The sequence below is a fragment of the Macaca nemestrina genome, chromosome 1 (assembly GCF_043159975.1).
Source record: "Macaca nemestrina isolate mMacNem1 chromosome 1, mMacNem.hap1, whole genome shotgun sequence".
NCBI lineage: Eukaryota > Metazoa > Chordata > Mammalia > Primates > Cercopithecidae > Macaca > Macaca nemestrina.
In genome coordinates, this window is record NC_092125.1 from 205294535 (window position 1) to 205317827 (window position 23293).

The 23293-nt window shown below is 46.9% G+C and overlaps 1 protein-coding gene and 1 non-coding gene across 6 annotated transcripts in view; both read right to left on the reverse strand.

Moving 5' to 3' along the window:
* The window catches only part of LOC105494573 (glucocorticoid modulatory element binding protein 1), a 54341-nt gene that overhangs the window by 25979 nt on the left and 5069 nt on the right, over window positions 1–23293 (reverse strand). For 2 of the 5 annotated variants that reach the window (XM_071097538.1, XM_071097536.1), the window contains exons 2-5: window positions 11861–12018; window positions 3224–3336; window positions 1730–1854; window positions 144–247 (exon numbers count right to left, since the gene is read on the reverse strand). In XM_071097538.1, coding sequence (XP_070953639.1) covers window positions 144–247; window positions 1730–1854; window positions 3224–3336; window positions 11861–11988 — 470 coding nt within the window. In that variant the 5' untranslated portion in view covers window positions 11989–12018. Of the gene's footprint in view, window positions 1–143; window positions 248–1729; window positions 1855–3223; window positions 3337–11860; window positions 12363–23293 lie in introns of those variants that run through there. The other 3 variants (XM_071097537.1, XM_011763114.3, XM_011763115.3) reach the window with 3 other exon arrangements.
* On the reverse strand, window positions 3618–3747 carry LOC112429050 (small Cajal body-specific RNA 24). Its single transcript, XR_003021187.2, has one exon. It is a non-coding gene; the product is annotated as a small Cajal body-specific RNA 24 (non-coding RNA).

The window sequence follows — 23293 nt, forward strand, 5'->3', positions numbered from 1 at the left end:
TTAAAGTCAAATAATGCATGGATTGCTCAAGCCAATTTCTCAGAAAGAATAAAAATGTCAACCTAAAGAGAAAAACCCAGATTCTAGCATGATTACGTGCCCCAAAGTTTGTTGAAAGGTATGTGCTTAACATTAGAGCTTACCTGAGCATGATCCCACCCAGACGAATAGCTCTCTTCCAGTCCTTCAGAGTGGACTTGCCAGCCAGATGAACAAAGTGCTTGGGGCTGATCAACTGATCATTGAACTAAAAGTAAAAAGAAAAGTCCAAAATAGTCTAATGTCAACTTAGGCAGGCCAAGAGGGGAAATAATGAAATGGTAACTCTACATCATTTGCATAAAAAATACCCAGATGACATCCTAAGCCTTGACTATCCAAACTCTTGCACTATTGTGTTAGAGAAGACGATGCTTCTCGGAGCACAGTCTCCATTCCTGGTACAAAGCCACAGAATACATGCAGAGATAAGAGATAAATATATTAATAAATCTCTAAAATCCATTTATGCCTGGAATCAGGTGGTTGGGTCTCGTGTGGCAAACAAAGGCTGTTCAAATAAACTGAAATAATCTATCCAGCCCTAATGAAGACAGCATAAGCAATTCTATTTTTATCAATTTTGTTTTTGGCTAGTCAATCTAATAATTTTTTTTTTTTTTTTTTGAGACAGAGCATCACTCTGTCACCCAGACTGGAGTACAACAGCGCAATCTCAGCTCACTGCAACTCTGCCCCGAGGTTCAAGTGATCCTCCTGCCTCAGTCTCCGCAGTAGCTGGGATTATATGCACCCAACACTATGCCTGGCTAATTTTTGTATTTTTAGTAGAGATGGGACTTCACCATGTTGTCCAGGCTGGTCTCTATCTCCTGATCTCAGGTGATCCACCCACCTCAGCCTCCCAAAGTGCTGGGATTACAGGCATAAGCCACCTCACCTAGCCAGTATATATATATATTTTTTTGAGACAGAGTATCGCTCTGTCGCCCAGGCTGGAGTGCAGCGGTGCGATCTCAGCTCATTGCAAGCTCCGCCTCCTGAGTTCACGCCATTCTCCTGCCTCAGCCTCCCGAGTAGCTGGGACTACAGGCACCCGCCACCACGCCCAGCTAATTTTTTGTATTTTTAGTAGAGACGGGGTTTCACCGTGTTAGCCAGGATGGTCTCGATCTCCTGACCTCGTGATCCGCCCGCCTCGGCCTCCCAAAGTGCTGAGATTACAGGCGTGAGCCACTGCGCCTGGCTGCCAATATATTTTTTGAAGATGCAAGGTTTTCCAGCCCAGGCAACATAGCAAAACCTTCCATCTCTACAAAAATTAGCCAGGCACAGTGGTGCACACCTGTGGTCCCAGCTACACAGGAGGCTGAGGTGGGAGAATCACCTGAACCCAGGAGGTGGAGGCTGCAGTGAGCCAAGATCGTGTCATTGCACTCTAGCCTGGGCAACAGAGAAAGTCACGCAATGTCTCACCATGTTGCCCAGGCTGGTCTCGAACTCCTAAGCTCAAGTGATCTTTCCACCTTGGTCTCCCAAAGTGTTAGGATTACAGGTATGAGCCACCACATCCAACCCAAAGTTCTTATTTTTTCTATTGTGACACATTAGAACAATAGCCATCAAAAAAAAAACCTGATCTAGTGCAAGAGAAAAAGGATGCATGGAACTGACACCCTTTGAAAACAAGGAGTCCCAAAATTGGCTTCAGCATGGAGAAGACAATTACCTTGACACACTTCACATTTATTCCCGGACACACAAACTTCTTCCAGAGGAGGATGGCTTTGCTCTCCCCACAAGTTATAGGGTAAGCAATTTCCATATCCTCATTTGCTTCTATAGTGCCTGTATCTGAAAACAGAAAAAAAATCCGTTATTTATCAAACAACTCTTCCCCAAAGCTGAAACTCAAAATCTCTAGTCTCCTGGTTCCTCTGAGGGACTAACACTTCACTCTTGCTGGTATCATTTAGGGATCCTCTGGAAGAAGTCTGGCCTAACAGCTATCTCTTCCCAAGCTCCCACAGTGTGCCAGACACCGTTCTTACAACAATCCTGTGAGGCAGTGATTATTTCCTAGGTGTTTTTTTTTTTCTTTTTGCCTTTTTTGAGATGGAGTCTCACGCTATCACCCAGGCTGGAGTGCAGTGGCGTGATCTTGGCTCACTGCAACCTATGCCTCCCGGGTTCAAGCAATTCTCCTGCCTCAGCTTTCCAAGTAGCTGGGATTACAGCCATATACCACACACCACCACGCCTGGCTAATTTTTATATTTTTAGTAGAGATGGGGTTTCACCATCTTGGCCAGGCTGGTCTTGAACCCCTAACCTCAAGTGATCCACTCGCCTTGGCCTCCCAAAGTGCTGGGATTACAGGCGTGAGTCACCTCGCCCGGTGTAGGTGGTGTGTTTTTGGTGGTGGTTGTTGTTTTGGAGATGAAGTCTCACTCTTGTTGCCCAGGCTGGAGTGCAGTGGCACGATCTCAGCTCACTGCAACCTATGCCTCCCGGATTCAAGCAATTCTCCTGCCTCAGTCTCCTGAGTAACTGGGATTATAGGCGCCCACTACCACGCCAGGCTAATTTTTATACTTTTAGTAGAGATGGGGTTTCGCCATGTTGGCCAGGCTGGTCTCAAACTCCTGACCTCAGGTGATCCCCCGCCTTGGCCTCCTAAAGTGTTGGGATTACGGGCATGAGCCACTGTGCTCGATTAGGTTTTTTTTTAAATTAATTAATTAATTAATTGTTTCCTAGGTGTTAAATATAAGTATATGGGCCTCAGGTTAACTGACTTTCCCAAGGACACACTTAGAGGTGAGAAATTGGGATTTCAACTCAGATTTGTTAAATTTCAAAGTTTCTTTCCAGTTTCTTTCCACTGACTGCCTTCTAAACAATACCTTATCAGTCATCAACAACTTCTTTAATGACAGGTATCAACTTTGAGGCTCCAATTTCTATGTGGGATTTTTATAGATAAAAAGTCTTTTCAGTTACCCTTCCAAACTGACGTTAACCAACCAACTGATGACCCTAGCATCTTAAGTCAGTGGTGTCTCAAGATGTACCACCATCAAAATCGAGGGCTGTAGTACTGGTAGGGCACACAGGGATGGGAGAAAAACATAAGGCACAGATGGCAAGAAAACTCAACCAAGGAAGCTAAGGTCAAAGGCATTAGAATGACAAAAACAAAAAAAACAAAAAAAAACCTTACCAATCCCTTCTTCAATTTTGTGTATCGTGTGAGTTTCTACTGCTACAACTGCCGTGTTGTTCTCCGACCCAGCTTCATAAATCCTGTTGTAAAAGTGTCCATCGATAAACAAACTACATAAATCATGAAAAAATTAATATTCACAGCATGGGGTTAAGAAATTTGTTTCAATCTATCTCAAAATAAATAAAATAAATATACTTTAAACTCTGACTAGTTTCCCGTTATATTTAAACTCCAAACTTCCCAGGACTGCTTAGCAGCTTCTACCATGGAAATGAATCGACAACTCTCCTCACCTCAAAGGAAAGTAATTCTTGCTACTTATTTATTTACGCCACCACTTGCTACTACTGTATTACACCAGACTTTTCCCTTCATAACTTTATTTTTTAAATGTCAGCGGTGGAATAATCCATGCTTTGTACTTGCAAAGGGTGAACAGAAAGCTACCATATTTCTCTAGGACATTTACAAACAGTTACCTTCACCTTGAGAAGAAACTGAATAAAAATAAATGTCCACTCCTTTCATAACTTTTTTTTTGTTTTTGAGACAGAGTCTCACTCTCTCTCCCAGGCTGGAGTGCAGAGGTGCAATCTCGGCTCACTGTAAGCTCTGCATCCCAGGTTTGCACCATTCTCCTGCCTCAGCCTCCTGAGAAGCTGGGACTACAGGCGCCCACCACCATGCCCAGCTAATTTTTTTTGTATTTTTAGTAGAGACAGGGTTTCACTGTGTTAGCAGGATGGTCTCGATCTCCTGACCTTGTGATACACCCGCCTCGGCCTTCCAAAGTGCTGGGATTACAGGCATGAGTCACCGCGCCTGGCTCCCTTCGTAACTTTAAATGGGCCGGGCATGGTGGCTCATGCCTGTAACCCCAGCACTTTGGGAGGTCGAGGCAGACAGATCACCTGAGGTCAGGAGTTCGAGACCAGCCTGGCCAACGTGGTGAAACCCCCATCTCTACTAAAAATACAAAAAAATTAGGCTGTGTATGGTGGCTCACGCCTGTAATCCCAGCACTTTGGGAGGACAAGGTGGGCAGATCACGAGGTCAGGAGTTTGAGACCAGCCTGACCAACATGGTGAAACCCCATCTCTACTAAAAATACAAAATTTAGTCAGGCATGGTGGTGCACCTGTAATCCTAGCTACTCAGGAGCCTGAGACAGGAGAATCACTTGAATCAGGGAGGCGGAGGTTGCAGTGAGCTGAAATTGCACCACTGCACTCCAGCCTGGGCAATGGAACAACACTCCATCTCCCAAAAAAAAAAAACAAAAAACAAAAAAACACTTTAAATGTCCATGGCATAGTATGGCTACAAGTACACGACTAATTCATATTATGGAATTACCCTGAGAAGACTAAAAAGTAGTACCAGCAGATAGTATGAGACAGGAAGAACCAGGCTGACTGAAAAGTTGACGTCCCTTGTTGGAAACAGTGTATTTTGCCGTTGGGGTGGGAGGTGTGTGTTTGTTTGTTTTTAGCATCTTTTAAGGTACCATAACCAACTATTGACATGAGCAAAGCCTAGTGGAAGAAAAGTAAGAGAGAAACTACATCCAAAGTAACTAGAAGTGACTAGAGGCACCACTTAGAGAAGGTTATATAATGCAGATCTCTCCAAGATATCTCTACATTTATGGGGTCAGATAATGTAACTTGATACATCAACAATCAACATCCTTTATTTAATTTCTATAATAAACTTGATGTGCTAATTATTGCATCTTGTTACTTGAAAGCACTGCCTGAATATTCTCCTTTGTATCAATGACTACCTCCACAGTGATACCTCTAGTACAGACCTCCCTTCTGAATTTCACACTCAAACATAGCCAACTGCTAAATGAATAAATACATTTGTGTGTGTGTTTGTTTCTTGAGATGGAATTTCGCTTTTATTGCCTAGGCTGGAGTGCAATGGCACGATCTCGGCTCACCGCAACATCTGCCTTCCAGGTTCAAGCAATTCTTCTGCCTCAGCCTCCCAAGTAGCTGGGATTATAGGCATGCGCCACCACACCCAGCTAATTTTGTATTTTTAGTAGAGACAGGGTTTCTCCATGTTAGTCAGGCTGGTCTCGAACTCCCGACCTCAGGTGATCCTCCCACCTCAGCCTCCCAAAGTGCTGGGATTAGAGGCGTGAGCCACCACACTCAGCCAAATAAATACATTTGGAAGTCTCATAGGACTTTGACGAATTCATTATGTCTAAAATAACCATCAAGTTCCCTTTTCCCGACCACCTTCAAACTATTATTCTTCCTATACTCTCCATCCTTGTTAATAGCACCACTCAGCACACTGCAGACAGAAATCTGGGAATCACACTAGATTTTCTTTTCCTCTTTCTCAACTCCACATAGTCAGTCACCAAATCCTGCTGGATGCATCACTTTAACACTATCCATCCTCCCTCCCTGTCTCTATCTCCACTGCTACTGCCTTAATTCAGGCCTCATCATTGCTATACTAGTATCCTTGCATCTAACTAACCTTCTACATTCCCACCAGACTGATCATGTGATTCCCTCCTTAAAATCCCTCAAATACCCTCTCTCCTCATTGTTAAAATAAAGCTCCAAATCCTTTGTATGATATTTAAGCTTCTTTAAGATCTGGCCCCTGGTTTCAACTCTTCCCAAACCTCGCCTTAAAATCCAGGCCCCGGCACTGCCAAACTATTTGTGGTTCCCAAAAGTGCCATCTTCTTATACCTTCTTTCTCTTACTTCTGCCATTTCCCAGAACATTATTCTCCACGTTTTTTTTTTTTGTTTTTGTTTTTGTTTTTTTTTGATAGGGTCTCATTCTGTTGCCCAGGCTAGAATGCAGTGGTGTGATCATAGTTCACTGCAGCCTTAACCTCCCTGGCTCAAGCAATCCTCCACCTCAGCCTCTTCAGTAGCTGGGACTACAGTAATACGCCACCATATCTGGCTAATTTTTGTATTTTTTTATAGAGACAGAGTCTTCCTATTTGGCCTAGGCTGGCCTTGAACTCCTGGACTCAAGTCAAACTCCTGCCTCTGCCTCCCAAAATGCTGGGATTACAAGCATGAGCCACTGCGCCAATCTCCTATCTTTTTTTTTTTTTTTTTTTTTTTTTTGAGACGGAGTCTCTCTCTGTCGCCCAGCCCAGGCTGGAGTGCAGTGGCGCGATCTCGGCTCACTGCAAGCTCTGCCTCCCGGGTTCACGCCATTCTCCTGCCTCAGCCTCCCGAGTAGCTGGGACTACAGGCACCCACAACCGCGCCCGGCTAATTTTTTGTATTTTTAATAGAGACGGGGTTTCACCGTGGTCTCGATCTCCTGACCTTGTGATCCGCCCGCCTCGGCCTCCCAAAGTGCTGGGATTACAGGCGTGAGCCACCGCGCCCGGCCCTATCTGTCTTTTAATAAGTAGCCTCTAGGATGCTTTTCTTTCCCTCCCAGTCCCTTCAGTATAACCACTTACTTCCTGCTTTATGACCCAGCTGTACTTTGGGTTTTGTCATAACACCTATCACACTTAATGTATGCTTATTTATCTGTCTGTCTCCCATTGAGCACAGGCTAAGAGGTCCCCGACTGCATAGATTATGGCTTATTCATTTATGCAATGTTGTATGCCCAGCATGTAGTTGACTGACTGGAACATGGCAAAGTACCCCATAAATGGCTATTCAGGGGATGAGGATTTTGATAAACATGAGAAACCACTGCTTCAAATAAGATTGGTAAACTCATCCTAAATTGACCACTGTGTGAAAAATCTGTTAAAAGAATACATTCTCATGTATGAATAATGTCTTTTTTTTTTTTTTTTTTTTGAGACAGAATCTCGCTCTGTCGCCCAAGCTGGTAGGGCAGTAGTACAATCTCAGCTCACTGCAACCTCCACCTCCCGAGTTCACACAATTCTCCTCCCTTAGCCTCCCGAGCAGCTGGGATTACAGGCGTGTGCCACCACATCTGACTAATTTTTGTATTTTTAGTAGAGACAGGGTTTCACCATGTTGGCCAGGCTGGTCTCGAACTCCTGACCTCAGGTGATCTGACCGCCTTGGCTTCCCAAAGTGTAGGGATTACAGGTGTGAGCCACCACACCTGGCCTTTTTTTGTTTTGTTTTTTTGACACATGGTCTTACTCTGTTGCCCAGGTTAGAGTGCAGTGGCATGATCACAGCTCACTGCAGCCTCAATCTCCTAGGCTCAAGTGATCATCCTAGCTCAGCCTCCTGAGTAGCTGTAATTACAGGTGTGAGCCACCATGCCTAGCTAATTTTTAAATTTTTTGTTGAGACAGGGTCTCGCTGTGTCGCCCATTCTGGTTTTGAACTCCTGGGCTCAAATGATCCTTGGCCTAGCACCTTGGCCTCCTAAAGTGCTAGGATTACAGGCATGAGCCACTGCACCCAGTCAAGTAATTTTTTTTTTTTTTTTTTTTTGAGACGGAGTCTCCATCCGCCGCCCAGGCTGGAGTGCAGTGGCCAGATCTCGGCTCACTGCAAGCTCCGCCTCCCGGGTTCACGCCATTCTCCTGCCTCAGCCTCCTGAGTAGCTGGGACTACAGGCACCCGCCACCTCGCCCGGCTAGTTTTTTGTATTTTTTTTTTTTTTTTTTTTTTTGAGACGGAGTCTCGCTCTGTCGCCCAGCCCAGGCTGGAGTGCAGTGGCGCGATCTCGGCTCACTGCAAGCTCCGCCTCCCGGGTTCACGCCATTCTCCTGCCTCAGCCTCCCGAGTAGCTGGGACTACAGGTGCCCACAACCGCGCCCGGCTAATTTTTTGTATTTTTAGTAGAGACGGGGTTTCACCGTGGTCTCGATCTCCTGACCTTGTGATCCGCCCGCCTCGGCCTCCCAAAGTGCTGGGATTACAGGCGTGAGCCACCGCGCCCGGCCAGTTTTTTGTATTTTTTAGTAGAGATGGGGTTTCACCGTGTTAGCCAGGATGGTCTCGATCTCCTGACCTCGTGATCCACCCATCTCGGCCTCCCAAAGTGCTGGGATTACAAGCGTGAGCCACCGCGCCCGGCCTGGCCAAGTAATTTCAGCAACCAGTAAATTGTACTTAAGGGTGGCAAGTAGGAGGCAGTCTATATTTTTACAAGCAAACAAGATTTCCCTTTTTTTGTTTGTTTCTTTTTTTTGAGACGGAGTCTCACTTTGTCGTCCAAGCTGGAGTGCAATGGCACAATCTCAGCTCACTGCAACTTCCGCTTCCTGGGTTCAAGCAATTCTCCTGCCTCAGCCTCCTGAGTAGCTGGGATTACAGATGCGTGCCAACACCCAGCTAATTTTTACATTTTTTAGTACAGACAGGGTTTCACCATGTTGGTCATGCTGGTCTCAAACTCCTGACCTCATGATTCACCCACCTCGGCCTCCCAAAGTGCTGGGATTACAGGTGTGAGCCACTACAACTGGCCGTAAACAAGGTTTTTATCAGGGAAAAATTATCTAAGCTCACTCAGGATAGTGATGGATTGAGCTTAATTCTCTATATCTACTATAGCCATAGTTAAAAGTCATGAAATACGTTCAAAACATTAAGGCATCGTAAGATACTGACATTCCCTATGAATCATCATTATGTTTACTAGAGCTTAAAAGGTAAGTCTACATTATTGTATTCTTTCTTTTTTGAGACAGAGTCTTACTCTCTCACCTACTGCTGGAGTGCAGTGGCACGATCTCAGCTAAATCCCATCTCTTCTAAAAATACAAAAATTGGTCAGGCACGGTGGCAGGAGCCTATAGTCCCAGCTACTAGGGAGTCTGAGGCAGGAGAATTGCTTGAACCTGGGAGGCAGAGGTTGCAGTGAGCTGAGATCCCACCACTACACTCTAGCCTGGGCGATACAGAGAGACTCCATCTCAAAAAAAAAAAAAAAAAAAAAAACTCCTTTTTAAATCTTCTCTTTTTCCAATACCTTCATAATACATTGTATTGTAGTAGGTGCTAGACTCAGCTTGATAATTTCCCCTCCATGGGGGCTCAGAGAATTTATGGTCGTTGCCTTGCCTGAAGTCCTCTGACTCTAGCTACACTGTCTGTTGGTAGACACATAAGGAGCCTCTGTGAATAGTGCAGATAAATAAGATGAGGCAATCGGGGCAAAAAAGCAAGACCCCTATCTCTACAAAAAATAAAAAAGTCAGCATTTGAACTCTGAAGTAAATCATGCTTTCATGGTTATGCTGAAGAATCATGGCCGGGCGCGGTGGCTCAAGCCTGTAATCCCAGCACTTTGGGAGGCCGAGACGGGCGGATCACGAGGTCAGGAGATCGAGACCACAGTGAAACCCCGTCTCTACTAAAAATACAAAAAATTAGCCGGGCGCGGTGGCGGGCGCCTGTAGTCCCAGCTACTCAGGAGGCTGAGGCAGGAGAATGGCGGGAACCCGGGAGGCGGAGCTTGCAGTGAGCCGAGATCGCGCCACTGCACTCCAGCCTGGGCAACAGCATGAGACTCCGTCTCAAAAAAAAAAAAAAAAAAAAAAAAAATCATAACTGTGCAAGAGTGGGATTGGAACTGGAATTTTTATTTATTTAATCAAAGTTCCAGGACACATGTGCAGAACGTGCAGGTTAAATGGATATACGTGTGCCATGGTGGTTTGCTGCACCTATTGACTCATCCTCTAGGTTCCCTCCCCTCGCCCCTTCACCCCGCAACAGGCCCCAGTGTGTGTTGTTCCCCTCTGTGTGTCCATGTGTTCTCATTGTTTAACTCCCATTTATGAGTGAGAATATGCAGTGTTTGCTTTTCTGTTCCTGTGTTGGTTTGGTGAGGATGATGGCATCCAGCTCCATCCATGTAGGCCTGAAATTCTTTTTTTTTTTTTTTTTTGAGACGGAGTCTCGCTCTGTTGCCCAGGCTGGAGTGCAGTGGCCGGATCTCAGCTCACAGCAAGCTCCGCCTCCCGGGTTTATGCCATTCTCCTCCCTCAGCCTCCCGAGTAGCTGGGACTACAGGCGCCCGCCACCTCACCTGGCTAGTTTTTTGTATTTTTTTTTTTCTTTTTTTTTTTTGAGACGGAGTCTCGCTCTGTCGCCCGGGCTGGAGTGCAGTGGCCGGATATCAGCTCACTGCAAGCTCCGCCTCCCGGGTTTACGCCATTCTCCTGCCTCAGCCTCCCGAATAGCTGGGACTACAGGCGCCCGCCACCTCGCCCGGCTAGTTTTTTGTATTTTTTTTAGTAGAGACGGGGTTTCACCGTGTTAGCCAGGATGGTCTCGATCTCCTGACCTCGTGATCCGCCCGCCTCGGCCTCCCAGAGTGCTGGGATTACAGGCTTGAGCCACCGCGCCCGGCCGGTTTTTTGTATTTTTTAGTAAAGACGGGGTTTCACCGTGTTAGCCAGGATGGTCTCGATCTCCTGACATCGTGATCCACCCGTCTCGGCCTCCCAAAGTGCTGGGATTACAGGCTTGAGCCACCGCACCCGGCCAGGCCTGGAATTCTTTTTTTTTTTTTTTTTTGAGGCGGAGTCTCGCTCTGTCGCCCAGGCTGGAGTGCAGTGGCGCAATCTCGGCTCACTGCAAGCTCCGCCTCCCGGGTTCCGGCCATTCTCCTGCCTCAGCCTCCCGAGTAGCTGGGACTACAGGCGCCGCCACCACGCCTGGCTAATTTTTTTGTATTTTTAGTGGAGACGGGGTTTCATTGTGTTAGCCAGGATGGTCTCGATCTCCTGACCTCGTGATCCACCCGTCTCAGCCTCCCAAAGTGCTGGGATTACAGGCTTGAGCCACCGCGCCCGGCCCAGGCCTGGAATTCTTAAATTGAGTATGTGCCGAAATGATAATGTGCTGGGTATATTGGGTTAAATAAAATATGTTATGAAAATAAAAAAAGCCGGGCGCGGTGGCTCAAGCCTGTAATCCCAGCACTTTGGGAGGCCGAGGCGGGCGGATCACGAGGTCAGGAGATCGAGACCATCCTGGCTAACACAATGAAACCCCGTCTCCACTAAAAATACAAAAAAATTAGCCAGGCGTGGTGGCGGCGCCTGTAGTCCCAGCTACTCGGGAGGCTGAGGCAGGAGAATGGCGGGAACCCGGGAGGCGGAGCTTGCAGTGAGCCGAGATCGGGCCACTGCACTCCAGCCTGGGCAACAGAGCGAGACTCTGCCTCAAAATAAATAAATAAATAAATAAATAAATAAATAAATAAAATTAAAAAAAAAAAAAAAAAAGAAAGAAAAATCAGCCAGGTGCAGTGGCATGTGCCTATATTCCCAGCTATTCAGGAGGCTAAAGTGGGAGGATCTTTTGAGACCAGGAATTCGAGGTTGCAGTGAGCTATGATCACACCACTGCCTTCCAGCCTGGGTCACAGAGTAAGACTCTGTCTCAACAAAAATAACAATAAAATAAAATGAGGGCGCCATGTAACCTACCCTCAAGGAGCTCAAGGTGGAGAAGAGAAGCAGACATAAGGAAACATGTAACTGTTGGTAATAAGTACTAAAATGACAAATACAGCACGCAATACAGTATATTATACAGATGAAAACTGAGCCAGCTCTGATTGATGTTAAATGTTCCATTGTGCTAAGCAACCATAAAGTTGTAATTTCCCCACCCTTGAAACTTCCCAAAATACTTCAGAATACCCAAATCTCTAGCCACTTACCCTTGTTGCACAGGCTGTAACTGCAAGATCACTTGAGTTTTAGTGTCTTCAGGATTCTCCCCTTCATTTCCTTCAGTGGGTACCACAACCACATCCCCCACTGGGACACTCACTTCTGCATTAGCCATCTTTCACATGAAGTCAGATAGCTGGGACTGCTGTCGGGAATGAGAAGCACCAATAACTTAATCCGGTTTGAAAAGAGATTAATAGGCTGGGCACGGTGGCTCACACCAGTAATCCCAGCACTTTGGGAGGTCGAGGCAGGTGGATTGCCTGAGGCTGGGAGTTCAAGACCAGCCTGACTAACATGGAGAAACCTGTCTCCACTAAAAATACAGTTAACTGGGCGTGGTGGCGCATATCTGTAATCCCATCTACTCGGGAAGCTGAGGCAAGAGAATTGCTTGAACCCAGGAGGCAGAGGTTGCAGTAAGCTGAGATTATGCCATTGCACTCCAGCCTGGGCAACAAGAGCGAAATTCCCTCTCAAAAAACAGAAAGGAAGAAAGGAAGAGAGGGGAGGGGAGGGCAGGGGAGGGGAGGGCAGGGGAGGGGAGGGGAGGGGAGGGGAGGGGAAAAAGAAAAGAAGTCAACCGGCGGGGCGCAGTGGCTCAAGCCTGTAATCCCAGCACTTTGGGAGGCCGAGACGGGCGGATCACGAGGTCACAAGATCAAGACCATCCTGGCTAACACGGTGAAACCCCATCTCTACTAAAAAAAAAAGACAAAAAAAACTAGCCGGGCGAGGTGGCGGGCGCCTGTAGTCCCAGCTACTCAGGAGGCTGAGGCAGGAGGATGGCGTGAACCCAGGAGGCGGAGCTTGCAGTGAGCTGAGATGCGGCCACTGCACTCCAGCCTGGGCGACAGAGCGAGACTCCGCCTCAAAAAAAAAAAAAAGAAAAGAAGTCAACCATATGAAAAGAATGCCAAGATAATGCCTAGGGCACCCTAGAGATCATGGGTCTCTAAAAAGGATGGGAACTATGAGATGGGCTATCACAGGCTCCGATCCTTCCAGAAACGCCTCAACAGTCACTTGCTAGTATAGGTTTTCTTAGTATGTGTGACTCATTCCATGGTGTTCTGCAGCAAGCTCTAACAGCTCCTGAGAACCAATTGTGCATACATATCTCTTCCAACTTTGAGTTTAGTGACACTAAGTTGACAGCTTGAAATCAGCAATGCTGGGCGTAAACAGACCCAAAATTGACAAGCACTACAAATCAGAGTATTTTGTTTTTCTAGAGAGCTGGTTTGCAGCATATTACCAGTTCACACCAAACAGTAAGCTCTTGAAAATTAGGAATCACATCTACTTTCTGTGCAAACAGCCATTTTGCCTCAAGTTCTCTGTCTTTTAAAATACTTAGTATCTGTGGAGGGAGTAAGTGAACTGAGCTGCATGGGAACAGGAAGATGACTTACATCATGTAGTTGCTTAATAAATGCTGAATTCACTTGTACGACCTCTAGGACTTTTTTTTTTTGAGCCAAGGTCTCACTCTGTCGCCCAGACTGGAGTGCAGTGGCACGATCTCGGCTCACTGCAACGTCTGCCTCCCAGGCTCAAGTGATTCTCCTGCCTCGCCCTCCCCAAGTAGCTTGGATTATGGGTGTGCACCACTACCACTCAGCTAATTTTCGTATTTTTAGTATAGACAGGGTTTCACCATGTTGGCCAGGCTGGTCTTGAACTCCTGACCTCAAATGATCCATCTGTCTCGGCCTCCCAAAGTGCTGGATTCCAGGTGTGAGCCACCGAGCCTGGCCCCTCTAGGACTTTTCAATACCTCTTTGCCTCAGACTGAATGGAGAGGTAATCTTGCCCAGTATCTCCCTTGCAGAGTTACTGAGAAAACCAGCCTCCAGCACCATGTGCTCCTTGACTCTAAAGTTACTCCAAGCATTGTCCCAATCTTAATGAAAACTCAGAGGACCCCAAGATATTCTGCAGTTATTAGTCTTCACGGTTGAAAAGAGTCACTTAAGAGAGTATAGGTGCTGGGCATGGTGGCTCAGGCCTGTAATCCAGCACTTTGGGAGGCCTAGGCAGGCGGATCACCAGGTCAGGAGATCCAGACCATCCTGGCTAACACAGGGAAACCCTGTCTCTACTAAAAACACAAAAAAATTGCCGGGCGCGGTGGCTCACGCCTGTAATCCCAGCACTTTGGGAGGCCAAGACAGGCGGATCACGAGGTCAGAAGATCGAGACCATCCTGGCTAATACGGTGAAACCCCGTCTCTACTAAAAATACAAAAAATTAGCTGGGTATGATGGCGGGCGCCTGTAGTCCCAGCTACTCGGGAGGCTGAGGCAGGAGAATGGCGTGAACCCGGGAGGCGGAGCTTGCAGTGAGCCGAGATGGCACCACTGCACTCCAGCCTGGGCGACAGAGCCAGACTCTGTCTCAAAAAACAAAAACAAAAACAAAAAATAAGCCGGGCGCGGTGGCGGGTGCCTGTGGTCCCAGCTGCTAGGGAGGCTGAGGCAGGAGAATGGTGTGAATCCGGGAGGCAGAGCTTGCAGAGAGCCAAGATCGCGCCACTGCAGTCCAACCTGTGCGACGGAGCAAGACTCTGTCTCAAAAAAAAGAGAGAGTATAGGTAAGAGCACTGTATTTATTTTAATATGCGAGTGTGTAAAGATGACTATGACTGTGCCTGAACAGAGTAGGCACACAATGGATGCAAGTTTGAGTACAAAACGTGTAGTCAAGGCCAGGCATGGTGGTTCACGCCTGTAATCCCAGCAGTTTTGGAGGCCAAGGAAGGTGGATCGCCTGAGGTCAGGAGTTTGAGACCAGCCTGACCAACATGGAGAAACCCTGTCTCTACTAAAAATACAAAAAATTAGCCGGGCGTGGTGTTAGATGCCTGTAATCCTAGCTACTCCGGAGGTTGAGGCAGGAGAATCGCTTGAACCCGGGAGGCAAAGGTTGCGGTGAGCTGAGATCATGCCATTGCACTCCCCGCTGGGCAACAAGAGCAAAACTCCATCTCAAAAAAAAAAAGTATAGTCAGGTCTAATCCACATCTCACCTCTCCCACAGCACTTGTTTGCCTATAACACACATACTTAAACATGGCACTCAGATTTTCTCTCACTGGCCCAAAAATACTCTTCTGATCTTATCTGCAACTATCACACCCCAATAATCTTAAGTCCTAGCCATACCAGCCACCTAATGTACTCTGAGCATATCATAATGTACCTTTATATTTCTTTGCCTTTTATTCCTTAAGCCTGAAATGGCTTTAATGCCTTTCTCCCTCATCTTCTCCCTTCAAAGTCCAGTTCAAAGCTCACTTCTCCACAGTCACTGCCAAACTATTTTCTTTTTTTTGAGACGCAGTCTCGCTCCGTCACCCAGACTGGAGTGCTGTGGCATGATCTTGGCTCACTGCAACCTCCACCTCCCAGGTTCAAGCAATTCTTTTTCCCTTTCTTTTTGGCTAGTCCCTTGTAACCATTTTGTGATTTACTTGAAACATCACTTCCTTGGGAAGGCCTTCTGTGAATTCCTTCACTAGGTTTGAGTTTGTGTTCTTGATCTCTCAGAACCTGCAGTACCCCTGTCACAACCATCATCTCACTTTGTTGGCTTTTCCTCCCCAGTCTGTGCATCCTGGGAAAGCAAGGATTGCTTTTTTTTTTTTTTTTCCAGATACAGTTTCACTCTTGTTGCCCAAGCTAGAGCGCAAAGGCATAATCTCAGCTCACTACAACCTCCGCCTTCCAGGTTCAAGCAATTCTCCTGCCTCAGCCTCCTGAGTAGCTGGGATTACAGGCATGCAGCACCACGCCCAGCAATTTTTGTATTTTTTAGTAGAGACGGGGTTTCTCCATGTTGGTCAGATTGGTCTCGAACTCCCAACCTTGGGTGATCCGCCCGCCTTGGCCTCCCAAAGTGCTGGGATTATAAGCATGAGCCACCATGCCTGGCCAAGAATTCCAAGGATTGCTTTTCTTTCTTTTTTTTTTTTTTTTTTTAAGATGGTGTCTTGCTCTGTTCCTCAGGCTGGAGTGCAGTGGCGTGATCTCAGCTCACTGCCACCTCCCTGTCCTAGGTTCAAGCGATTCTCCTGCCTCTGCCTCCCAAGTAGCTGGGACTATAGGCACGCACCACCACGCCCAGCTAATTTTTGTATTTTTAATAGAGACAGGGTTTCACCATATTGGCCAGGACGGTCTCGATCTCTTGACCTCGTGATCCACTCACCTCAGCCTCCCAAAGTGCTAGTATTACAGGTATGAGCCACTGTGCCTGGACAGGATTGTTTTTCTTTTTTTTTTTTTTTTTTGAGATGGAGTCTCGCTGTTGCCCAGGCTGGAGTGCAGTGGCCGGATCTCAGCTCACTGCAAGCTCCACCTCCCGGGTTCACGCCATTCTCCTGCCTCAGCCTCCCGAGTAGCTGGGACTACAGGCGCTCGCCACCTTGCCCGGCTAGTTTTTTGTATTTTTTTAGAGACGGGGTTTCACCGTGTTAGCCAGGATGGTCTTGATCTCCTGACCTCGTGATCCGCCCGTCTCGGCCTCCCAAAGTGCTGGGATTACAGGCTTGAGCCACCGCGCCCGGCCAGGATTGCTTTTCTTATTCAGCAATTCCCCCAAGGCTACCACAGTGCCCAGGACAGGAGTTTAATAAATGGTTTTCAAATATCGGACTTACATTTTATCTACAAAACTGCTTATCTGAACCTTTGTAAACCTGAGCACACAGCAGGTATGCAATACATTTTTGTCCAATTAGTGACTCGCCTTACCCAAAAAGACTTCTGGAATTTTCTTTTTTATTATTTTTATATTTATTTATTTAAAGATAGAGACAGGATCTCACTATGTTCACCAGGTTCGTCTTGAACTCCTGGCTTCAAGTGATCATCCCGCCTCAGCCTCCCAAAGTGTTGTGATTATAAGTGTGAGCCATCTGGCCAGGTGGGGTAGCTCACGCCTGTAATCCCAGTACTTTGTGAGGCCGAGGCGGGCGGATCACCTGAGGTCGGGAGTTGGAGGTCAGCCTGACCAACATGGAGAAACCCCATCTCTACTAAAAATACAAAAAATTAGCCAGGCGTGGTGGCGCATTCCTATAATCCCAGCTACTTGGGAGTCTCAGGCAGGAGAATTGCTTGAACCTGGGAGGCAGAGGTTGTGGTGGGTAAGCCAAGATAGTGCCAGTGGACTCCAGCCTGGACAACAAGAGTGAAACTTCGTCTCAAAAAAAAAAAAAAAGTATGAGCCATCATGCCTGGCCACTTCTAGAACTTTCTTTTTTTTTTTTTTTTTTTTTTTTTGGAGACGGAGTCTCGCTCTGTTGCCCAGGCTGGAGTGCAGTGGCCGGATCTCAGCTCACAGCAAGCTCCGCCTCCGGGTCTACGCCATTCTCCTGCCTCAGCCTCCCGAGTAGCTGGGACTACAGGCGCCCGCCACCTCGCCCGGCTAGTTTTTTGTATTTTTTAGTAGAGACGGGGTTTCACTGTGTTAGCCAGGATGGTCTCGATCTCCTGACCTCGTGATCCGCCCGTCTCGGCCTCCCAAAGTGCTGGGATTACAGGCTTGAGCCACCGCGCCCGGCCACTTCTAGAACTTTCTACTGTCCTATCTGGGGGGGATATAAATTTACTTAGGCAGCTAGGCTAAGCTATACAGCTTATAGCTCATCATTATGGCCAGTTCAACAAATATTATATTGAGTCTCTACCTCACATCAGCTAGAGTTAGTTTCCTTAGATATGAGGAGCAACAATACCTGCTCTTGAGGAACTACAGAAGGAAAAGAGATACATGACACTACTGGATATTGCAGGGGAAAAGTTAACTGCAAGATATTACAATACAGAATATGAACTTCTACAATTTGAAGGCTTAAAATTAGAAAGGGGCCAGGCACAGTGGCTCACACCTGTAATCCCAGTACTTTGGGAGACCAAGACCGGTGGATCACTTGAGGTCAGGAGTTCAAGACCACCTTGGCCAACATGGTGAAACCCCATCTCTACTAAAAATAGAAAAATTAGCAGAGCATGGTGATGGGCGCCTGTAATCCCAGCTACTCAGGAGGCTGAGGGAGGAGAATTCATTGAACCCAGGAGGCGGAGGTTGCAGTGAGCCAAGATGGCGCCACTGCACTCCAGCCTGGGCGACAGAGCGAAACTCCATCTCAAAAAAAAAAAAAAAGGCCAGGTGTGGTGGCTCATGTCTGTGATCCCAGCACTTTGGGAGGTCGAGGTGGGCGGATCACGAGATCAAGAGATCGAGACCATCCTGGCCAACATGGTGAAACCCTGTCTCTACTAAAAATACAAAAACTAGCCAGGCATAATCAGCCAGAGGCTGAGGCAGAAGAATCGCTTGAACTCGAGAGGCAGAGGTTGCAGTGAGCCAAGATCGCGCCACTGTACTCCAGCCTGGTGACAGAGCGAGACTCCATCTCAAAAAAAAAAAAACTAGAAAAGGGCCAGGCACGGTGGCTGATGCCTAGCACTTTGGGAGGCTGAGGTGGGTGGATTGCCTGAGCTCAGGAGTTCAAGACCAACCTGGGCAACATGGTAAGACTCTGTCTCTACTAAAAGTACAAAAAATTAACCAGGTGTGGTAGCGTGCACCTGTAGTCCCAGCTACTCGGGAGGCACAGGTTGCAGTGAGCCAAGATCATGCCACTGCACTCCAGCCTAGGTGACAGAGCAAGAGTCTGTCTCAAAATAAAATTATATAAAACTAGAAAAGAGCTGGGCGCAGGGGCTCACGCCTGTAATCCCAGCACTTTGGGAGGCCAAGGCGGGTGGATCATGAGGTCAAGAGATCGAGATCTTCCTGGCTAACATGGTGAAACCCTGTCTCTACTCAAAGTATAAAAAATTAGCTGGGCGTGGTGGCAGGCCACTGTAGTCCCAGCTGCTCGGGAGGCTGAGGCAGGAGAACGGCAAACCCAGGAGGTAGAGCTTGCAGTGAGCCGTGATCGTGCCACTGCACTCTAGCCTGGGCGACACAGCGAGAATCTGTCTCTAAAAAAAAAAAAGAAAACTAGAAAAGAAAATCACGGGTCTCCTCTCTCAGCTTTGGAGCCCCCTTCCCTCTGTCTCTGTATAGGCGAGCTTATTCCTTTCTTCTCCCTTCTTTCTTTCTTTCTTCTTCTTTTTTTTAGATGAAGTCTTGCTCTTGTACCCCAGGCTGGAGTGCAATGGTGTGATCTCAGCTCACTGCAACCTCTGCCTCCCAGGTTCAAGCAATTATCCTGCCTCAGGCTCCTGAGTAGCTGGGATTACAGGCACCTGCCACCACGCCCGACTAAATTTTGTATTTGTAGTAGAGACGGGGTTTCACCATGTTGGCCAGGCTGGTCGCAAACTCCTGACCTCAGGTGATCCACCCGCCTCGGCCTCCCAAAGTACTGGGATTACAGGTGTGAGCCACTGTGCCTGGCCTCTTCTCCCTTCTTTCTTGCCTATTAAACTCTCCGCTCCTTAAAACCAAACCAAACTAAAAAATAATAAAAATCAATGAACTGGTTCAGCTGGCTAACAACAGTAGAACCAAAACAATTAAGACCGTTGAGTCTAGAAAAGGCCAAAAAGGAATGTGATGAAGCATACAAATGCCATCTAATCCTAGAATAATTGAACCAATAAATATCTTCAAAATTTGAACCATAAAAATACAGGCGGAATTAAAAGAATCAGCTAACCTTTATTGAGCTAGCACTCATTGTCAAGCATCATGCTATAACACATTTAATTTAAAAGATGTAATACTTTAGCAGGTAGCAAACTTATAGAATTCATTATTCCAAAAATGTGCTTTAAATTTTCAAAAATTACAGATTATGAGCCAGGTGCAGTGGCTCACGCCTATAATCTCAGCACTTTGGGAGGCCGAGGCAGGCGGATCACGAGGTCAGGAAATCGAGACCATCCTGGCTAACATGGTGAAACCCCGTCTCTACCGAAAAAAATACAAAAAATTAGCCGGGTGTGGGGGTGGGCACCTGTAGTCCCAGCTGAGATCGCACCACTGCAGTCCAACCTCGAAAAATCGAGACTTTGTCTCAAAAAAAAAAAAATTAAGATTATACATCCCTTATTTGAAATGCTTGAGACCAGGAGTGCCTCAAATTTCAGATTTTTTTTTAATTTTGGCATATTTACATACACATAATGTGACACCTGGGGGATGGGACACAAGTCTAAACACAAAATTCAAAATTCAATTATGTTTCATATATACCTTAAACACATAGCCTAATGGCAATTTTTTTTTTTTTTTTTTTTTTTTGAGACAAAGTCTCGATTTTTCGCCCAGGCTGAAGTGCAGTGGCGCAATTTCGGCTCACTGCAACCTCCGCCTTCAGGGTTCAAATGATTCTCCTGCCTCAGCCTCCAGAATAGCTGAGATTACAGGCACCCGCCACCACACCCAGCTAATTTTTTTGTATTTTTAGTAGAGTCGGGGTTTCACTATCTTGGCCAGGCTGGACTTGAACTCCACCTACCTCAGCCTCCCAAAGTGCTGGGATTACAGGTGTGAACCACGGCGCCCCGCCGCTTGATCGTAATTTTATAGAATATTTTTCTGTTTGTTTTTTTTTTTAGAAGGAGTCTCACTCTGTCGCCCAGGTTGGAGTGCAGTGGCGCGATCTCGGCTCACTGCAAGCTCCGCCTCCCGGGTTCACGCCATTCTCCTGCCTCAGCCTCCCGAGTAGCTGGGACCACAGGCGCCCGCCACCACGCCCGGCTAATTTTTTGTATTTTTTAAGTAGAGACGGGGTTTCACCGTGTTAGCCAGGATGGTCTCAATCTCCTGACCTCGTGATCCACCCGTCTCGGCCTCCCAAACTGCTGGGATTACAGGCTTGAGCCACCGCGCCCAGCTTATACAATATTTTTCATAATTTTTTGCATGAAACAGAGCCTGCATTAACTACTAATCTGTGGGATTTTTTCACTTATGGCATCATGTTGGCTCAAAAAGTTTCAGATTTTGGAGATTTGGGGTTTCAGATTTTCAGATTAGGGATACTCAATCTGTAATACCTTAGGCAAAAAAATGGGTTACTGGATGGTTAAAGAAGCAGATTTAAAAGGATGTCTCTAACTTCAACTTTCTACCCTAAAGTAAGTCCCCTCTACAACATTCTGAATAGGTGGTTGACTAACTTCTTAATATCTTCCTCAATGGGAACTCACATTTTACCCTTTACCCACACCATATATTAGCACCCAAGAGGAATGTTCTGGCTTCTTCTCTAGCCTTCTCAGAGTTTATCAGAGAGGATAATTATAATCATCCACAATACATCTCTCAATGTCAGTCTAAGTCATGGGTCTGATTCACCATGGCAATTCTGACCTTCTTCAGAGAAGCAAGTTTGGGTTGAGTATCACTCATTACCCTAAATACCATATTCCTTGCAGGTAACCCGAAACCAGCTCTAAATGCAAGGTCATCTCTAAGCTAAGGGTAAATGGAAAAGTAGCTCTTGTTTACAGCAACAAAAAATCCTGAGGCAAGATCAGTGAGTTGATCCTTTGAGTATTTCATGGAAGGGGCTTTAGAGTATTCATTGTGAAATCACACAACTCTCTCTGGAATTCTTTTTTCTTTTTCTTTTTTTAAATTTAAACTTACTTTTATTTTATTTTATTTTGAGACAGAGTCTCACTCTGTCGCCCAGGCTGGAATGCAGATCTCGGCTCACTGCAACTTCTGCCTCCTGGGTTCAAGCGATTCTTGCGCCTCAGCCTTCTGACTAGCAGCTGGGATGACATGTGCACAACACCATGCTCGACTTTTTGTATTTTTAATAGAGACGGGGTTTCACCATGTTGGCTGGGCTGGTGTCAGAACTCCTGGCCTCAAGTGATCTGCCCGCGCCTGTCTCCCAAGGTGCTGGGATTACAGGAGGGAGCCACCCTGGCCGGCCTCTATCTGGAATTCTAAGTGAACACATGTAAAGGAAATATGTCAAATGTACGTTAAATGCTTAAGAACTCACTATTCTGGGCCAGGCGTGGTGGCTCACACCTGTAATCCTAGCACTTTGGGAGGCCGAGGCGGGCGGATCACCTGAGGTCGGAAGTTGGAGGCCAGCCTGACCAACATGAAGAAACCCTGTCTCTACTAAAAATACAAAATCAGCCAGGCGTGGTGGCTCATGCCTGTAATCCCAGCTACTTGGGAGGCTGAGGCAGAAGAATCGCTTGAACCCAGGAGGCGGAGGTTGCGGTGAACCAAGATTGCGCCATTGCACTCCAGTCTGGGCAAGGAGAGCGAAACTCTGTCTCAAACAAACAAACAAAAAAATTAACTATTCTGGCTGGGCACAGTGGCCCACGCCTGTAAACCCAGCACTTTGGGAAGACGAGGCAGCCAGATCATCTGAAGTTGGGAGTTAGAGACCAGCCTGACACACATGGAGAAACCCCGTCTCTACTAAAAATACAAAATTAGCCAGGCATGGTGGCCCATGTCTGTAATCCCAGCTACTTGGGAGGCTGAGGTAGGAGAATTGCTTGAGCCCGAGAGGCGGAGGTTGCAGGTGAGCCGAGATTGTGCCTTTGCACTCCAGCCTGGGGGACAGAGAGAGACTCCGTCTCAAAAAATAATAATAACTATTCTGTAGTGTTTTGGTTTTTTGTTTTGTTTTGTCTTGTTTTTTGAGACAGGGTCACCCTCTGTCACCTAGGCCAGAGTGGAGTAGAGTGTTTCTGGCTCACTGCAGCCCCGACCTCAGAGCCTCAAGTGATCCTCCCACCTCAGCCTCTGGAGTAGCTGCCACTATAGGTACCAAGCACCAACCCTGCTAATTTCTGTTTTCCTTTTTTTCATTAACTCTTTTTTTTTTTTTTTTTCCAGACAGAGTCTCGCTCTGTTGCCCAGGCTGGAGCACAGTGGCAGGGTCTTGGCTCACTGCAACCTCCGCCTCCCGGGTTCAGCAATTATCTGCCTCAGCCTCCTGAGTAGCTGGGATTACAGGTGCCGCCACCACGCCTGGCTAATTTTTTCTATTTTTAGTAGAGACAGGGTTTCACCATGTTGGTCAGGCTGGTCTTGAACTCCTGACCTCGTGATCCACCTGCCTCAGCCTCCCAAAGTGCTGGGACAGGCGTGAGAGAGCATGCCTGGCCTAATTTCTTTACTTCTTTGTAGACATGAGGTCTTGCTATGTTGCCTAGCCTGGTGTCAAACTCCTGGGCTCAAGCAATCCTCTCACCTCAGCCTCCCAAAGTGCTGAGATTAAAGACCTGAGCCACTGTGCCCAGCCTGTAGTTATTTTCAAAGACAAAAAAGACGCTTTGAAACTAAGCACATCACTGCTCATATATTTACCAGAAAACTAAACAAATGACTTCTGACCCACTCTAAATTCATTTTTGCGTGTCCTGAAAATCCAATGTCTAAAATGTGGCAAGATGCAAGTATCAGGCTG